The sequence below is a fragment of the Danio aesculapii genome, chromosome 14 (assembly GCF_903798145.1).
Source record: "Danio aesculapii chromosome 14, fDanAes4.1, whole genome shotgun sequence".
NCBI classification, from domain to species: Eukaryota; Metazoa; Chordata; class Actinopteri; order Cypriniformes; family Danionidae; genus Danio; species Danio aesculapii.
This window is the reverse complement of record NC_079448.1, coordinates 11,447,239-11,466,290: the sequence shown is the minus strand read 5'-3', so window position 1 is coordinate 11,466,290 and position 19,052 is coordinate 11,447,239. Positions and strand designations below refer to the sequence as shown.

At 36.3% G+C, this 19,052-nt stretch overlaps 1 protein-coding gene across 2 annotated transcripts; it reads right to left on the bottom strand.

Moving 5' to 3' along the window:
• Positions 1–11,998: 11,998 nt before the first annotated feature.
• slitrk4 (SLIT and NTRK-like family, member 4) lies at positions 11,999–17,409 on the bottom strand. Of its 2 annotated transcripts, XM_056472769.1 has the most exons (3): positions 16,656–17,409; positions 13,822–16,164; positions 11,999–13,290 (listed from the first exon to the last, which is right to left on the bottom strand). In XM_056472769.1, the coding sequence occupies exons 2-3, from the start codon at positions 16,123–16,125 to the stop codon at positions 13,282–13,284; spliced, it is 2,313 nt and encodes a 770-aa protein (XP_056328744.1). In that variant the 5' UTR covers positions 16,126–16,164; positions 16,656–17,409; the 3' UTR covers positions 11,999–13,281. The 2 variants fall into 2 exon arrangements, with proteins under 2 accessions (XP_056328744.1, XP_056328742.1); XM_056472767.1 differs by having other exon boundaries at positions 11,999–16,164.
• Between the last annotated feature and the right edge of the window lie 1,643 nt (positions 17,410–19,052).

Here is a 19,052-nt window from a genome sequence, read left to right as displayed (position 1 = left end):
ATGCAGACATTTCAGTATTGTAAAGTTAATCAGACATTGTGCATATCTCGTTACATTACTTTTGCATAACTTTTAAGTGATTACAAAGGTATTTTGTGAACATTGGAGAGAGAGAAAAAAGTGTTATATTGTACATGGCAGAATTTATTTCTGTAACATTTTTGTGAAAGTGTTGTAGTAATTTTTATTCTTAATTGTAAATGGAAAGGGTGACTTTTCTTTACACAAAAATAGACCTTTTATAAAAACTGTTTAAAAATGTATTTGATGTTTTATATTTACTGAAAATAAATTGACACATTTTGGATAGAGCAAATGCCTTTAGTTCTCGAAAAAACACATTTGACACTGCTAAAGTACAAAGTGTCTTGTCACTGTAGTGGCACCTTTATGGATCACATTTGTACCTTCGATGAAGATACAATATTGTATCTGCAGGTTTTAAAAACCAAAGGTACATTTTGGTTCCCATGGTACAAATCATGTCCTTAAAGGTACAAACTGTAATGGCACAAATTTGTTTCTTTGTCTTAAGGTACAATTCTGTTCCATAAAAAGGTACTGCCCCAGTGATAAGGGTTTGTACCTTTTTTGTACCTTTTTTTTAGCATTGTACCATTTATTTCTGAGAGCGTATGACAATACTGATTGTTATTGATTTGCATGGATCCACTAAAATGACATTGTAATGGTTTATTACCTATATAACTAGTACATTTTAAATGTAGTTTAACGTTGATATGAATCTGCAGTGAATTGCATGCATGTTTATTGAGCATTATTGAGGAATATCTTCCATAATCTTAAACTGGACAATAGCATTTGCTGTTTGTTCATACTACTTTTTTAAAATGAACCGAAACTGACTAATTTTCAGTTTTTTTTTTTTTTTTTCATTCCTCCATTTTCCTTTAGCTTAGTCCCTTATTCATCAGGTGTCGCCACAGTGGAAAGAACTGGCAACTATTCCAGCATGTTTTACACAGTGCATACCCTTCCAGCTGCAACACCCATTCACATTCACACAAACACACTCATACACTATGGCCAATTTTGTTTACCCAATTCACCTATAGCGCATGTCTTTGGACTGTGGGGGAAACTGGAGCACCCTGTGGAAACTCACGTGAATCCAATTTGAATCAGTGAAACAAGAACAACAAGAAAAAAGGTCAAAAATGTGTAGGAGCAAACTAAAATAGCACAGTTGATTCAACAAAAACCTTTGTATCTCACTTTTGTGTTTGTTAACACTATCGATTAGGTTTAAGGTACAGTTTTGTGTAGGTGGTATGCTATTTTCAAATGAATCTGAGCATTAGCCTTTCAGCACCACTCACTGGAAGGAAAAACAAAGCAAAAGCATTATGAATTATTATCAGGTTTATGGTCACCTCTTTTGGGTAAAACTGAACTTGTTTTTAGTGCCGCCCATTAGACATTTGACTTTAAACTTAATTAAAACAATAAAAATCAGCCTAATATAATTTTACACTAAGCCATAAGTAGGCCCACATGGAATCTGTGCGCGCAGAAATCCACAGACCTCCGCAGATTTTTTGCATTTTACTTGTGTAAATGTATATAAATTTATTTTTATTTAGTTTTTAAATCCATTTCACTAATATTATTGTGAAATAACAATAGTAATATTAAAATGTTAATTTGATTTATTTACTATACAGTTAATATTTTTATTTTAGTATATATATATTATTATAGTATATATTATATATTATTATTTTAATATAAGTAATATTTTTATTATTTTAGTAGATATATGAGACACTTGCTTTGTTTACCAAATAAGTTGATCTAATTGGATTTGCATTGTAAACAGTAAATAAAAGTTGAAAATGTTTTTTTTTTATTTAATACATTAAGTTTTTAGTTACTTTTTAGATACTCCTTTAAATCATTCCGCATAAATCCACAGATTTTTTTTTACAAAATTCTGCGCAGGAATAATAAAAAATGTCCACAGATTCTTGATCTTGCCCTAGCCATAAATTGCTAGACATGTCACAGTCACAATGTATGTACATAAACAACTTTGCTATTTTTAGAATATACTTAAATTTTCAGGAAAAAATAGCAGCCAGACACTGTTGTTAAACTTCTCACATTGCCCAGATGAAAGCGTTTCCTTCTCATGTAAATTGTTAATGTGAGGCTGATTACACAACCTCGCGTACAACGGACAATCAGAAACCAGCAGAAATTCTGGCTTTGTTTCATCAATGTACAACAGAATGACATGCTCTGGGAGTCCGGGATACCTGAGCTTCCCATGCGTCTCTGTTTCATTGTCTTATTCATTTACAACCGACTGAATTGCGAGGATGAATTTGTATTCCATGAGAAGGTAATTTCCCTTCCACGGGGAAATCACTGGAAGAATATACAAAAAACAAATAGCAAAATTACATTCTTTACACATGTAGGCAGGAAACTAATTGGAATCTGACTGAGAAAGAGAAATGGCAAGAGTGATCGGTAAACTCATTTACAGGCTAAATAATAGGCTGTCAAGATTTTAACAAAGACTGTCAAAAGGTTTTGATGCTCAGAACAGGCTAATAAAACATGTTTAGGTGAACACGTCAGGTAGGACTCCCTGTGGAAGATTTCCCTTCATTCACTATTAAAGGGATATTTCACACACACACACACACACACACAAAAACATAATAATAATAAAATTAAAACGTACTCATCCTCCATTGGTACCAAACCTTAATAATTTTATTTTTATTTCCATTGTGGAAACTGTTAGCCATTGACATCCACAGTTGGTGTTAAAAAAAAATCAATAGCTATCAGTTACCAGCATTCTTCAAAATATTTTATTAAAAAAAACAAAAACAAACTAGTAATTATAGAGTGAGTAAAAGATGACAGGTTTTCATAAGTGGGTGAACTCTCTCTTTAATAAGTGTTGCCAGATTAGATGGTTTTGAATTTGATTGTGCAGATATTTAAAAAAATGGCATTGGCGGGTTGACAAAATTTTGGCGGTTTTGAAACATAAATGTTATTTGCAACTTATTTAACAAAACATAACTGTGTGCTCCAACTCCGTTCAGTTAGTACTGATCAGTGCAAAGCATAAACCGTGTGGGCCCACCCACAAGTGGAGGTGAAGAAAAGTTATATCAAAATCTCCAAAGACAATCTGACTTCCCTTCGCCTGCAGTTAAACTCACAGCAGTTTATCATGACACATTTATCGATCATTTTTGTCGCAATTGACAACAAGAACAAACAATGAAGCGTTGTCTGATTAACAAGCAGCACCTAATTATGTTCAAAAGAATTTAAAATGCCAAATGGGATGAATTTATACCCAGTGGTGTAAGGAGTACTGAAAAATCATACTTAAGTTAAAGTACCATTACTTGCCTAAAAAAAGTAGTGCAAGTAGAGTAAAAGTACCTGTTGTAAATATTACTCAAAGTATGAGTAAAAAGAAGCCCCTTTAAAAGTACTCAAGAGTAGTGAGTATTATGCTGTAAAAAGCTGATGCATTTACATCTAATTTGTGTGTAAACGTAAGATTCTGTAGTGCAATTAGTTATAGCCCAGCAGGCACACAACGCCACAAGACGTTAATATTAGGTTTGATTTAGGTTTTAAAGGAAAGTAGGGGAGTAAAAGTACAGATACTGCACTAAAAATGTACTTAAGGGAAAGTAAAAGTACACATTTTTAAAACTACTTAGTAAATTACAATTCCTGAGAAAAACTACTGAATTGCAGTAATTTGAGTATTTGTAATTATTTACTTTACACCATTGTTTATACCCCATTTCAAAAGTAAAATGTACTATAATACAGGGATGCCCAAACTAGGGCTTTGGCCCATGGTAACCTTTGATTTGGCTCACCATCCCATCTGAGAAGAGTGATGAGATGGGGATGGTATCGATATCCATTCAAATTTAATGCAACCATTTGTTGGTTTCTTTTTTTTATAGTTAACTGAAATTAAATGTTTCAATGAAATGGTGCAAATTCATCAAATTTTGTTAAAATGTACATACTGTCACCTGACAATACAGAGACTTTGGTGAGCAAATTAAGTCAAATGCAGATTCTGCTTGACCAGTGTATTCAGCATTGAACTCCACTGTGTTATAAATATACCTGCCAACATTTGTCTATGTAAATCCGAGGGATCAGGGTGGTGGGGGTTGTGGTATTGGGTGTCGGGGGTGAGGTGTGTGAACAACATAGCTGAGAACTGGGTATGTAACTGTACTATGCACCACTGCGATCGGATACCACAAGTTGGCGACCTGGGCTTACAGACTGTACCAAAAATCTTAGCACGGGGACGGGAAGGGGGGGGGGGGGGGTTGTGGGAGGGTGGAGTGTGAAATGATGGTAGTTTTCTGGGAGACAAAATAACAATAACAAAATGGGGGGTGGCGGGAGTTGGGTCGGAAATACGAGAGACTCCCGGGAAAAACGGGAGTGTTGGCAGAAATAGCTTTAAATGTGATGGGCTGCGTCCAAAACCGTCTACTACTCAGTAGGTACTGCATTTGAATTTAAACATACTACTTGGCCATGAGAAAAGTACGTTCTATAAAGTATGTATGTGAGCAGTATGAAAGGAATTCGGACATACTACATTCACCATTTTGTCATGGTCACGTGACCTACCCGTGTCAGTTGCATTGCTTCACTCCTATTCATGAATTTTCTTGCGGGGCATCATGGGATAATGCAGCATGCATGGGATGCACGTCAGAATCTCGCCGGAAGTAGAAGGTCATCCGGGTACTTCTCGCATATTGATTTTCGAATTCTATGAATTCGGACATACTACTCAGCTCGAATACTGATTTTAGCATACTATATAGTATGAAAGTATGCAGTGTCGAACACAGCCAATGTTTATGTTTTTATTGCAATAAGTTGTCATCTAAAAAGTTATACAGCATTAGTTAATATGATTTAATGTAATGTTTTCTATTTATTTTTAAATATTCTGAAATAAATTCTGAAATAATGCTCTAATAGGTAGTCAAATCTACACAACATTAAGTGCAGTGTGTGAGTGAAAGGGGGGCAGTGTTTCAATGTGATCTGGTTATGTTATGGTTCTGTGACTGCTGGTGTTGGTTGCTGTATGGTTAAACACCATGAGAGTTAAAGTAACGAGGTAAATTTTGATTTAAATGAATTTAAATTAAATGAAATATTAATTCAATATTTTACGTTTTGCGTTTTTTGTGAGTTTGGGCGGGTTTTGGACAGCTTTTGGGCTGGAAAAAGTCAGCTATATCTGGCAACACTGTCTTCAATACAGCACCCTGCTTTTTTACTAATTTTTACATAACTTCACATTTATCTAAAGAGCTACATATTCAAATGAAAACAAACCACTTTAGTGTGGAAAGCACTTAAAATTTGATGAGTACTTAAAAGAAAACATGAAACAGCATTCACAATGCATTTCACATTCGCAATAGGACGTGTTTGTAGCTCAGGAAGTGATGATGAAAAAAAGCTATAATGTTAGTCTATGTATATTATTAGCAAATATCTTAATAACAGAAAAGAAAAAGATGATTTCAAAGGCAGAGTTATTATATTTTAATGAAACTTTCCGAGTGTTTTTATTGTGCACCAGACATATTTTCTTATTTTCTTGTATAGCCATTAATATCTAGTGTGTGTGTGTGTGCGTGAGAGGGGTCTGCATGTTTGCTGGTTTTCCGTGTTTTATCTCTGTTGTATAACTTTCTTTAATAATAAAGTCTGTAAAAGTCACACATAGACATGTGACCTCACTCTCTCCAGCTCACGTGAAACATCGCTGTTGTGCTGCTGTCATGTCTCATGTCACTTTTTAAAGAGAGACGTAAAGCATTTTTGTATCGTCCCTGATGTTCCTGTCACCAAAACTCTTTGTGTAAACCTGTCACACCAAGAACAGGCAGCAGTGATTTGTTTACTGCCTTCAAATCAAATTGAAAAGGATGGCAAGCCAAAACTACAAAACGGGCCATTTTTCCGCAGCTGTCCTCTACATCTCCAACAATGGCTGGTGCTGCTTCCACCCAGAGAAGACCCTAAATACACAATTGTGCCAGTCAGTTGCACTGCACACAAAAACAAAAGCCTACATTAAATACTTTAAATGTATGGTTCACCTAAAAAGTAGGTGTTAGTAGCAAACAATGACACAATTCGCAAGATATAAACATTCAAATCTTTAGGTTTGTCAGTTCTGGCAAAATCAATCATTTATTTTTTGGACGTCACCTCATAATTCAGTTTCTCATCAAATCTTCTGACTGATCAAATGCTCTCTATTCTTATACATACAGCTCTATTAAAGATGTTATTGCTGATATTGAAAAGTTGATCATTTAATAATGTCAAAGAGTGTTCACACTTGCAAATACTTGCAAATATAAGAAAATAATAAAACCCAGCCAAACTGTGTTGATCTGAACTCCTTATTAGTAATTTTGAAATGGGCTGTGTGTAGCACCTTTCTATGGCAATGAGGAAAGTACATTGCACACACACATACAAATTACAGGAAACTAGAAGAGACCATCTTCTATCTCTTACACACAATGCCAATGTTTTTATATGGTGGATAGTGCTATATAGGGATATAGACAGTGGGAATGTGGTTTCCTTCAGCGTGAATGAAATCTGATTTTACGATAATGTCACATGAAGCACCAAAGCACGTAGGTACAGTCTGCTTTATCACAGAAAAGACAGAAGCACAGAGTGTAAAATATGCGCCAGTCGGCACGGACCACAAAATATATAGAACTCATTTGAATTACACAGAAAGTTATACTTTAAAGCAGAGAAATTGTATTAGTACGGAGTCCGAGTCTAATTCACTTGAGCTCAACAGCTCTGAATGGAGCAAATGGAATAGTATTGGCTGTTTTTGAAATTACTAGGAGCTGCTCTATGTCCCGCCATGTCATATTGTTTCATTTGAGATTGTCAACCATCAAATAAAAATGCACATTTCAAAGCACTTCAAATTTGTTCATTGCACACACACATACTGCTCACCATCAAGTAATTCAATATTTTAAATTTACTGCATATATATTTTTTGGATGTGTGACTTCTGATGATACAGTGAAGGCTTATGGGATCAACACAAACTGAACATATTTAACAACAGTATTGTGTTTTCTAACAATATGAATCAAATTGTCAAAAGCAGTGCTTAATTTGAACAGAATCTTGACGGATCCTGGGAAATGTCAGATATTTGTGTTTTGCGTTCCGGTATTTATTTCAATTGATCCGGCATTAACTTTTGCGTGGTGAATACCTGCACTTGTGTGTGTGTGTTTGTGTGTATGAGAGAATGTGAATGAGTCCAAGTGAAAAACACAGAGCAAAGCTGTGTGGATTGTGTACACACACACACACACACGAAGTCACTTTCGACCAATCAGCTTTCTTACATTTATATTCACTCTCATTGGTTGGTGATTATTGTTTTGTACGGCAGTGAACAGTGAAAGTAAATAATGGCATAGTGGCCTAAATGAATAATATTTGAATTTTATAAATGCCAGAGGTAGTCAAGCATATATATATATATTAAGTTGAAGTCTTACCTCCGCTTTGATTTTTTTTTTCTTTTTTAAATATTTCCCAAATTATGTTTAATAGAGCAATGATATTATTTGTTTTATTTTGGTTAGAATGAAAGCGTTTTTTATTTTTTTTAAACCATTTTAAGGTCAAAAATAGCCCCTTTAAGCTATATATTTTTTTCTATAGTCTACAGAACAAACCATCATTATACAATAACTTACCTAATTACCCTAACCTGTCTAGTTAACCTAATTAAGCTAGTTAAGCCTTTAAATGTCACTTTAATCTGTACAGAAGTGTCTTGAAAAATATCTAGCAAAATATTATTTACTGTCATCATGGCAAAGATAAAATAAATCAGTTATTAGAAATGAGTTATTAAAATTATTATGTTTAGAAATGTGTTGAGAAAATCTTCTCTCCGCTAAACAGAAATTGGGGAAAAAATAAACATGGGGCTAATAATTCAGGGAGGCTAAAAATTCTGACTTCAACTGTATATATATGTTTTTTAAACCACAGATGATGAATAATGACCAATTAAGAGAGGATGGAACTGAGCCCCTTGATCAGGATAGCAGGAGACAAAAGCAAAAAAGAGGAACCGTGGGCTCTTCTTGACGATTGGAGTGAATCATTTTGACTTGGCACGTAATAGTGAACTGAGTAGTGATGTTTCATATGATTTATGTTTGTAGCTAAATGTTAGTTTGATTGTTTTTTTTAATCCATGATTGACCAATAACGTTATTGTGACAAAATTTGAAATTTGATGCTTTTTCCACTGTAACCGCTTAATAATGTCATGTTCTGGGAACACTGAAATTGTGTGGCGGACATCGGTCATGCTAACTTTTATTTCCTGGTTTGTTCTGGAAATTATTCACTTACAAATTAAGCACTGATCAAATGTCTTTATGTGTCACTTTTCTTAAAGTAAGTCTGCTGCCTTAAAAAAATTACAAGTTGACTTTATTTAAAAAAAGGGAGTAGACCATTGCAACTCAGAAGAGTTAACTTAAAGTTCATGTTCTTCATTAATTTTCCTTCAGATTAGTCTCTATTTTAGAGGTCGCCACAGTGGAATGAACCACCAACTATTCCAGCATGTGTTTTATGCAGCAGATGCCCTTCCAGCCGCAACCCAGTACTGGGAAACACCCATTAACACTCAATTACACACACACACTCATAGTCACACAATATACTACGGCCAATTTAGTTTATTCAATTCACCCGAATGTCTGGACTGTGGGGAAAACCGGAGCACCCAGAGAAAAGCCACGTGAACATGGAGAGAACATGCAAACTCCATAAAGAAATGCCAACTGGCCTATCAAGCACTTGAAACAGTGACATTTTTGCTGTGAGGTGACAGTGCTAACAACTTAGCCACAGTGCCACCCAAGTTCATGTATTTAATTTTTTTAAGGTAAAATGTTTACTCTTCACATTTTTTAAGTCAACTAACAGATTTAAAAGCCAGTGGTTTAAGTAAAGTGAACAAATCACTTTTTTACTATTCACTAAAGATCACAGTTTCAGCCAAAATCGTCTTTAAGGTTCTATTGTATTGCATATCTTGAATAACATAAGCAAATTAACAGCAACATTTATTTTGGAGTGAATTATCCTTTTAACTGCAACTTATAATGCTTAGCTATGTACACACTGCATCAAAACCATTGAGCTTATGTATGACTCATGACAAAGTGACAAAAAATTCTGAACATTATTTGTTGTCTTTAGCATTGTGCATATTGCTGCAGCTAAAGACTTCTGCGTCAAATAGAGCTGAAACAGGTGATGAGGGAACGAGAGAGACGATGTACTGTGTAATACTGAAACGTGTTCAGCTACGGACCAATGACTTTTCTCCCTGGCTCATTTAATGGTGCTATTTCACAAATAAAAAGAGAAAGAGAAAAGAAAAAAAGTGTCAAATGCACAGTTGTCAAGGAAACATGATCTGGCATGAGTCTAGAATTGTACATTGTGTAGTGCAATCATTAATTAGTGCAGTAGGATGTCTCGTTTACTTGGAAGCGTCTCAAAAAAAACCTTTGTTTGACTGCCTTAAGCTTAGCCTTTCTAAACAGAGCCTTGCTGCAAATAATCCATCCTGAAATGTCAAATTGCACTTATCGTTTTACACTTATAACAGTATTTTAAATGCCAAAAAACTACATATTGCTATCCTTAAAGGCAGTATACATTCGGTATATTAACACAAACACACACATACACCTCAGATGAACATGAGAACATCTTATGAAGATTTTTTAAATAATTGCACCTTAGGAAAGCATTAAAGTGAAGTACTAACCATAAAGATGTCAGCTATGATTATGTGAAAATACAAAATTATAGTCATACCTAAGATTAAATGTGTAATTTTCAGTTTAGTATGCAAAATTTTACAGTTATATATATGTAACTAGCATTTATACATAATTTAATGTACGGATAAAGTCAGTATTATAAGCCCCCCTGAATTATTAGCCCCCTTGTTTGTTTAACATTCAAGTAACATTCAACATTTCAATTGTACAATCAAATTCATATGAATATTAAATAAAATGTTAATAAACAAGACAAATTAACAGAACCATAAAAATATAATATGTAGTTAAAATTATGTAGTTTGTTATATTTTTTCAATATTAAATGTATTATTTTTCTATTCCTAAAGATTTTAGGTGACCAAATTCTTATTTTAATAGATATAACTGTTCAATTTAACTGTTTTGTTTAAACGCACCAATATTCACTAAGAAATTGATTCGTTTTCAAAAGTCGATGTACTAATTAATTATATATTAATGTTAGATATATTTACAACAATAATAAATGAATGTAGAAACAAAAAATTATCTACATATGCGCTGTCATGATTAAAACAGTCAAATTTCAGTATCTGCTATTCACGCATCATTCAGTTTAAACAAATAAACTAAAGATAAAATGCACATCAACATTTTAGATGACTTAAGATCACAGTCCAAAAAACTAGTACAACCAAATGAACAGGTTGTGTGGAAATATTAAATAAAATGTTAATAAATGAGAATACAACTATAATATGTAGTTGAAATTGTGTAGTTTGTAATTTTTTTTTTTGCAATATTAAATGTATTATTTTTATTCCTAAAGATTTTAGGTGACCAAACTCATGTTTTAATGAATAAAACTGTTTAATACAACTGTTTTGTTTAAATGCACCAATAAATCTTGTCTATATTCACTGAGAATTTGATTCATTTTCAAAAGTGGATGTACTACTTAATTATATATTAATGTTTGATATACAGGGTGGGTCATTTATATGGATGCACCTTAATAATATTGGAATGGTTGGTGATATTAATGTCCTGTTTGTGGCACAATAGTATATGTGAGGGGGCTTGTAAATAACACGAAATAATAAAATTACGTTAAAACTAAGCACACCATTGTTTTTTCTTGTGAAATTCCCAGTAAGTTAATTAAGGTATATTCATATAAATGGCCCACCTTGTATTTACAATAACTGATTGTAGAAACAGAAATGATCTACATATGCGCTGTCATGATTAAAACCGTCAAATATCAGTATCTGCTATTCACGCATCATTCCGTTTAAAGAAATAAACCAAAGATAAAATGCACATTCTGCTTTTTTACAGGCATCAACATTTCAGATGACTTAAAATGCTGTCTAAATTGTCATTTTTAACATGACAGCAAACAAGATACCACTTTTTCCTCAAACACTGCAACAAATCATCACAAAGAATATACTGAGACTGCGACTAAACACAAAGCCCTGCACTTTTTATCAAGTGCAGTTCAAATGCTTAATTACAATATGTTAATGCAGGTCAACATATGCGTTAATTATTATAATGGAAACTCATATTTCTGCATGTATGTGTTAACAAATGTGAGCCTATCAAGCCAAAATGTTATTTTAGACATTTAAAACATCAGGCATGATGTTCAGGTTTCAATACTCTATGTTTTCACTGAAGTACATGAGAAGGACTGTCAAGAGACTCTCCAAAGCATGATCCTGCCATCATCAAATGAAAGCAAGCTGCATTTTCTGCTTACATTTCTCTCTCTCACACACACACAACATCAGCAGGCAATTCAGCTAACAGTTCTGCTTCTCTTATCTGTTGCCAACTCAAGTCAAGTGACCCTCGGCATCTTAGATTAATCCCCTTTTTAAACCAGAGAAGGTACGGCCTTTGGAAACCCGAACCATATAGCAGAGAGCAAGAGAGAGTGGTTAACTGCGTTAGTAGATTAAAAATCTACAAGACACTTCATTCTCCAAATTGTCTGTAAGAGCATTCAGGGCCTTTTATTTGAGAAGCAACTTTAACGATCAAGAAAACATGATAACACTTCTGTCAACAGAAAACAAAGAACGGCAGAAAGAAAGAAAAGACAGAGCAAATTAGATTGGATTTTAATACCTTGACCTCAACAGGATTGCACAATGAAATTAATAACCAATATACAGATTTCTCATGACTGATATAAAATTGTATTTATTTTATCTCTCATGGTACATTCTAATAAACAATCGTTAACTTAATTCTTCAAATAAAGACTGAACGAAACATAAGCCTTTCCCCTTAAAAAAAATCAAGCTTTCTCTCTGCAATATTAATTTGAACTGACAAACAAAATAAGATTTCAAGCTAACATGATTGAGCGTAATAATATTGCACATGAAAAGTGATATGATTCTGACCAAATCTGTCACCTTTTTATAAGGCGAGTTAGGTCTCACAGTCATGTCGATAAAACACAATCCTCTCCACAAAGCCAATAAATTACATCAAATGAATAATTTCCACAATGCCGCTTGCTCTATCCAGAATCATATCACGTTAATGCACACTTATTTGGTTGCATATTGTTAATAAAAAACGTTTTACAAGTTGCTCTGGGATATAAGAATAAGCAAACTGTTAGACGTGATACGCTAGGAGGTCTCACCTCGTGCAACGTGACAGTGAAAATGACATCACCGTCATCTATCCGCCACCAGCAGAATTCAGAATGTAACTCAGGTCAGAACAGAATTTTAGAGCTCCAGCTAAGAGCCTGCATCATTTATAGCATTCAAAATGTCCTTTGAAATTGTTAAATAGTACCAATAGTCTTTAAATAATTCTGCATAGAAAAATAAATTAAATATGAAGTTAAACTACGAATTGACAGGTGACAGTGGTCATCTTATTTTTATAGATTTTTCATATTTCCACTATTTTCTTCCGATGAGACTGTTGAATTTAATTGTCGACTGTTGTAATTTACACAACTGCCCCACAAATACAAATAATGTTGACTTACAAAATAAATCCAGATACGCTTACATGGCAAGCAGCTGTTTAGTTTCTCTTGAGTTCATGAATGTCCTGTCATGTGCCATAACCAAACACTTCAAGAAGAATCACATTTCAGTAGAACAATATCAAATGGCTCTTTACAAGTAATTGGAATAATCCAAAATGTACGGATGTTGGCTGCCGGTACCTTCAGATTTAATCAAATCCAAGAGTTTCAAGTCCCCCAAAAGTGGCAAAATATAATCCAAGAGAGGGGAGTCTGCAGTATTCCACCACTTTCAAGCATGTGCCAACTTCCAATTCTTCCACTCCATTTGATTTTGTCATCCCAAGATGCCTAAAAATACTTCCAACCAAACACAATGAAGAAGGGTCAATATGAAGTACACTCAACACTGTTTCATGACCCAATCATTTGGTAAAAAAACAAAGTTCAGCAGAATTTGACGGAACCCATATCAGTAGCAGCAAACTATGACTATTTTGTAAAGATACTGACTGATGCGATTCTTAATTCGTAATGGCATTACAACATAAAAATGGTATGTGATTTTTCTTTTTTAACACAGCCACCGATTCTAAGGGAGTTACACTTTGAGTAAATGAAATGTGTCCGGTATTCCATTGGTCATTAAGATTTGTCTTAAGGCACTTTTGTCATTACGGGACTGATGCAGATGCTGTTCTAGAATTTACTGAGGGCTGTCTGTTCCTCTAGTACTTGAAGGTAGTCTGGGGTCCCCATTTTTGCCTTTAGTTCATAATAATCACTTTTACGCTGTTCAATCACTATCTTACTGTGGTTGCCCCCTATTAATGATTTTTTCATTTTTTTGTCATGTGGTTTCTCGGGGTAACGGATCTCAAAGCCACTCACCCCTATACTGCTGAAATCCTTTTTGCTCTCCAAGAAGTTGTGAAGAAACATGGTGTCTCGTCCCGGTAAGAACTCGTCCAGCTCGTCGATGGTACTCAATCTCTTCCTGGGGTCCAGGGATAGAGAGTCCTTGTCTTGGTCTGCACTGTTGCGTAACATCATTTTCTGTCTCTCTGAGTCTATAAATTTGTAGCCTGAATCAGAGTCTCTAATTCCACACGTATGAGCTTTACTCATGTGCTCGATGGTCTGTGGGATGAAGGTCTCTCCGCCCAGGTCGTCCTTCTTGTTTGATTTGTGATTGTGCCTCCTGATCTGGAGAGGCATCGAGCCGCACTCCTGGTTGCCGAGACCCTCCTGTCTCCCTGCTGGCTTTTTGTTCCGTCTCAGCACAAAGACCAGCAGGCAGAAGGCCACAAAGACAGTGAGGATCAGTACTACCAGTATGCTCAGGATCATAATAGACAGGGGTACAGGGCCACTGGGGGGTGCCTTGCCAACTCCAGCAGGTGACAATGATGTGAGAACAGGGGTGGCACTAGTCAGGATGAAAGGAGGCCTGGCTACAAGCTTCGGGCACATGATCTCATTTTTCAGCTCTCTCAACTCAATGTTGGAAAACTGCACTGGAGACGCACACTTGACCCCTTTGGCTGCGACCCCTTCATTCAGTTTTTCGAGCCACAGTTTCAAAGCTACTAAATCACAGGAGCATTCCCAAGGGTTGCCATCCAAGTCTATTTGAGTGAGAGATTTGAGCTGGTCTAGGACGCCACTCACAGGCAGAGTCATGAAGTGGTTGTTCTTTAGATTCAATCTGGCAAGAGAAACCCCTGCAAAGATGTACGCAGGCAAGCTTCTGAGCACATTGTTATTCAGGTACAAGAGCTGCAAATTTGGCATAGTGTCAAATGTCCCTGCTAACACCTCCTTTATGGCATTGTACTCCAAATAGAGATATTGGAGGTTACTAAGCCCAATAAACATTTCAGGGTGCAGCTGCTCGAGCTGATTTCCATTTAGGTAGAGCCTACGGAGATTGGTGAGATTTGCAAAGACACCTTTTTGGACTGTGGATATTTGATTGCTGCCCAAATGCAATAAATCTAAACCCTCAAACCCTTGGAAGTCCGTGGGACTGATATCTCGGATGTAATTGCCACTAAGATGCAATTTCTTGGCATTCGGTGGTTTAGGTATAAGATCTGCCAGGCTCTGGATGTTTCTCTCTTGACAGCTGACACTAATGCCAAAATCAGAGGGGTGAGCTTTGCACGTGCAGGGCTGGGGACAAGAAAGGGGAGGGATTCGTGTTTGATAGGACACAATTTGGCCATTTTTACCAGCTGGGTTGCCAGCGACAATACCATTGCCATATATTTTGGAGGGATTGGTGGTTTTGGGTGCTTTGGTCACTAAAGGTGCTATGGTTGAAGGTGCCATGTTAGACATAGTTAGCCCACCCTCTGGCTGGGAGGGGGGCATCCGTACATCAAAGTCACTGCCTGTCCCCATGGGGCACAGCTCCTGCTTGTTAGTCTCCTTCAAGAGTCGGCCATACAAGTCACTGGGGGTCTCACAGATGGCCTCCCCAATGAAAATGTTATAGGGCATATTTTCCAACCAAGCTTTCAAAGGTAACAAATCACAAGTGCAATTCCACGGGTTGTCATCCAACTGCAATTCCACTATCCGCCCAATGTGCTCCAAAACCCCAAGATAAGGAAGCTTCTGTATCCTATTCCCTCTTATGTCCAAGTGAGTAAGGGAGGCGAATCGGAAAATGTTCTCAGGTAGGCTTTGAATTAGATTGTCATTTAAAATGAGAACCTTCAGTTTATGTAATTTGTTGAAGGCTCCTTTCTCAATAAACTTGATTAAATTGTAGTCAGCCTGGAGGTATTCCAAGTTCTCGATCCCTCGGAAAGTGTCAGCACGTAGCTCTTTTAACTCATTGTTATTTAAGTGCAACTGTTTCAATGCACTGAGCCCCACAAAGGCCCCTCCCTCAATGTTCTGGAGTTTGTTGTTCCCCAGCTGGAGTGAGACTGCGTGTGTGAAATTCACAAAAGAGTTGGGGTAAAGGATGTACAAAAGGTTGTTCTGGAAATTCAAATGGTAGAGGCTGGATGCTGGCGGATGCAGCTGTGTAGGTCTGTACACAGTTATTTTCTCACAGTTCACATAAAGGACGTTTTCGATGGACATGCAGGAGCAAGCGCTGCAGGTCTCAGCTCTGAGGTCCGAATCCAAGTCACAAAATGAACCCGATATGGAAAAGGCCAACAGAACAAGCAGCAGCATTTTGCCTTTTACAAATCCCCCAGTAAACCATTTAGAAACCTTAGAGGGGGGAAAAACAAACAAACAATCAAAACACATGCCTATTTCCCATTGAGTCACAGAGCTAATGCCAAGATCTTACAGCAGGGGTGTTTAAAAAACCTCTGCACACACAAAGAACTTGGAAAACCTGTTATGTGCCTTTTGGATTTAAAAAAAGAGCCATCCATAAAAACAAATCATTTTATATATTCGAACAATAAAATGGTTTAAAATGCTATTTTAATAGACTGCCGTAGTGTGATAACACTGCAATGAATGTATGCATCAGCGTTTTTTTTTTGTTTTTTTTTTTTTGCGCGTGTCTGTGTATGTGTGCATTTCAGTGAATCGATGAGGGGAAAAGTCTCTGTCCATCGCATACAGAAGACAGCATTATCCTCCTCATGAAACCATTATTTTAAATAGAGTACACCTACATAAGGCCGTTTGAATTCTCAAGCTTTGCCAACAAACATTTAAATAAATATATATAATAATTCAACACTCACCGGCAATGTTCATTTATCCTCCTTTTCAGATAACACCGGACATTAGGAGCGCCAAAAGAGGGACTATTCCCATTCAGTCAGGTTCAGATTTCAGTCTCAGCCTCTCTCGTCAAGCTCCACTTGTACAAAACATATATTGTGTCATAAAATCCCAAGGTTACTGAGCTTTTTTGAGGCATCTCAAACACTGCGCTGCGTATTTGCGCTGAAGAATGAAATCGTTTCAAACCCGAAGTGGAAATGGAGAAACAGCAAGTGGCGAATTTGGATGCAAAACAAGTCCAACATTCTTCCGTTGAAAGAACTGAACATCAGTTTGGAGGCTATTTGAACGGGCAGTTCGCTCAACAGTTCGGAAGAGGGAAGAAAAAAATAAATAAATAACTGATACAGATCTTAATAAATTAATCGCAACAATCCATCGCGCGTCGCGGCTCAACCCGATTACCGAAATTCGGAAACCGACTCCAGTTGAATTCCTGCCGTTTCTTGGGATTATGCAAGTTGCCAGATAAGAGGAAAAAAGAAACTACGTGCTCTGATGTCAGTCCGACGAGGAAATTAATAATTCAGCTGTGTAAAATACGCTCGAAAAAGAGATGCCACTCTTCGCCTCATCATCAAAATAAGTATTGTTGGTGCAGTCCTCGTCCGGATAATGAGACCAGTCTTATAAACCAACTATTCCACCTCGTCTTCTTCTAAGTATGTTGGTTTTGTTGCTGCATTGAGCTTCCCACACTGTGAAGCGGGAGGAGAGAAAATGCAGAGATGCAGAGAGAGAGAGAGAGAGAGAGAGAGAGAGAGAGAGAGAGAGAGGGGGGGGGGGGGGGGGGGGGGGGGGCGATAGAAAGGCAGAGGGAGAGAGCGAGGAGAGCGCACGAGGGGAGGGGGGTTAACAGGGCGAAAATATTAAGAAACAAAATTCAACTTCAGTCACCCCTTAAACACTCGATAGCAAGCATTATAAAGCGTTCTGCTAGCGTCTTTCATTGCGGGAACTGAGGAAGTGTTGGCGCGTAATCTTTATTTGGATGGCCAGTTTGTGCGAGCAAAACAGATTTCCTGATAGCAGCGCGTGAGGATTAATCTCCTGTTCGTTATTTTATATCTTTATTCTTTATTTTACAGCATTTCTGTCACGGGTGTGTGCGTGCTTGCATGCGAGAAATAATCAATTGCGTTTACAGTTAGAGGATATTAAGGAAGAAAATTCAACTTGAGATGTCACTTAACAGTGAACATTATAAAGCTCTTTTCTCTCTCTCTCTCTCTCTCTCTCTCTCTCTCTCTCTCTCTCTCTCTCTCTCTCTCTCTCTCTCTCTCTCTCTCTCTTGTGTATCTTTTGGTTGAGGGATCTCTGGAAATGGTGACGCGTAATCTTTAGTTGGATCAAGGCCAGTTTGTACGCGCCCGGTTGCCTGGCAGCAGCGAGAGAGGATTTAATGCGTGGGTTTCTTTATTTTTCTTATTTTATTACAATTGTTAAATGACATGGCTCCACGGCATCGCATTCAGAAACTGCGACAAAGTCACCCCAGTAGTTTGAGCTGTTGCACGAACAGCAATAAATCTTAATAGTTTGACAGTTCGCCAGGAATTGTGATTCATTCCTGATAGACAACAGGTGCACCGTTTTATCGACTTCTCATGTCTTTCCAATAACTTTATTTGTGCTCATGCGTGTGTTTAATTAATAGCACGCCGTGCAAGCTCTGGAATTTGAAACATTTATAATTAATCTAATATTACAGATAATGAAGATGTAAAAGAAAGAATAGCGGAGTTAGGGGCATGAATGGAGCATCCCTGTCTGACACGTCTTGCATGTTTCTGCAGTGGGTTAACGTGGAACCAAGAAGTAATATAATCAAACACGGCGCCCTCATCTGGCAGAAATAAGCGAGATTCTGCTCATAAAATTGATTGCATCCTAAGCTTTTTATGTTTAGATGTGCTTTATATTTAGTAGATTAGGCTATCTGCTGGATCTGATTTATTGGTAAACAGTCAGAAAGCCACATTGTCCGTTTTAATTTTGATTTATACTGTGCAAACTAAAATTCCAGAATTTATTTCAATTTATAATTTAAATGACTGTTTAGAACAAGTGGAAACTAATTTTAAAAATGTAGATGCGTCCTCAGGACAATAGTTGTTTTTTTTTTGTTCTTTTTTATAGATTTCATAGATATCAAGTAGTTTGAATTATTTTCAGTGTCATAAGTATCAATAACAGCCAAAACAATAGATTGCTATTTTGCAGTTTGTTTGTGTTGTTTTAATATTTGCATAAGCTTATAAACTATTGGATACTTAATAATAATAATAATAATAATAATAATAATAATAATAATAATAGCCTACAATAAATAATAAATAAAAAAAATGTTTTCC

Coding starts and splice junctions, on each gene's coding strand:
- slitrk4 (XM_056472767.1), bottom strand. CDS start 16,125: ATGCTGCTGCTTGTTCTGTTGGCCTTTTCCATATCGGGTTCATTTTGT.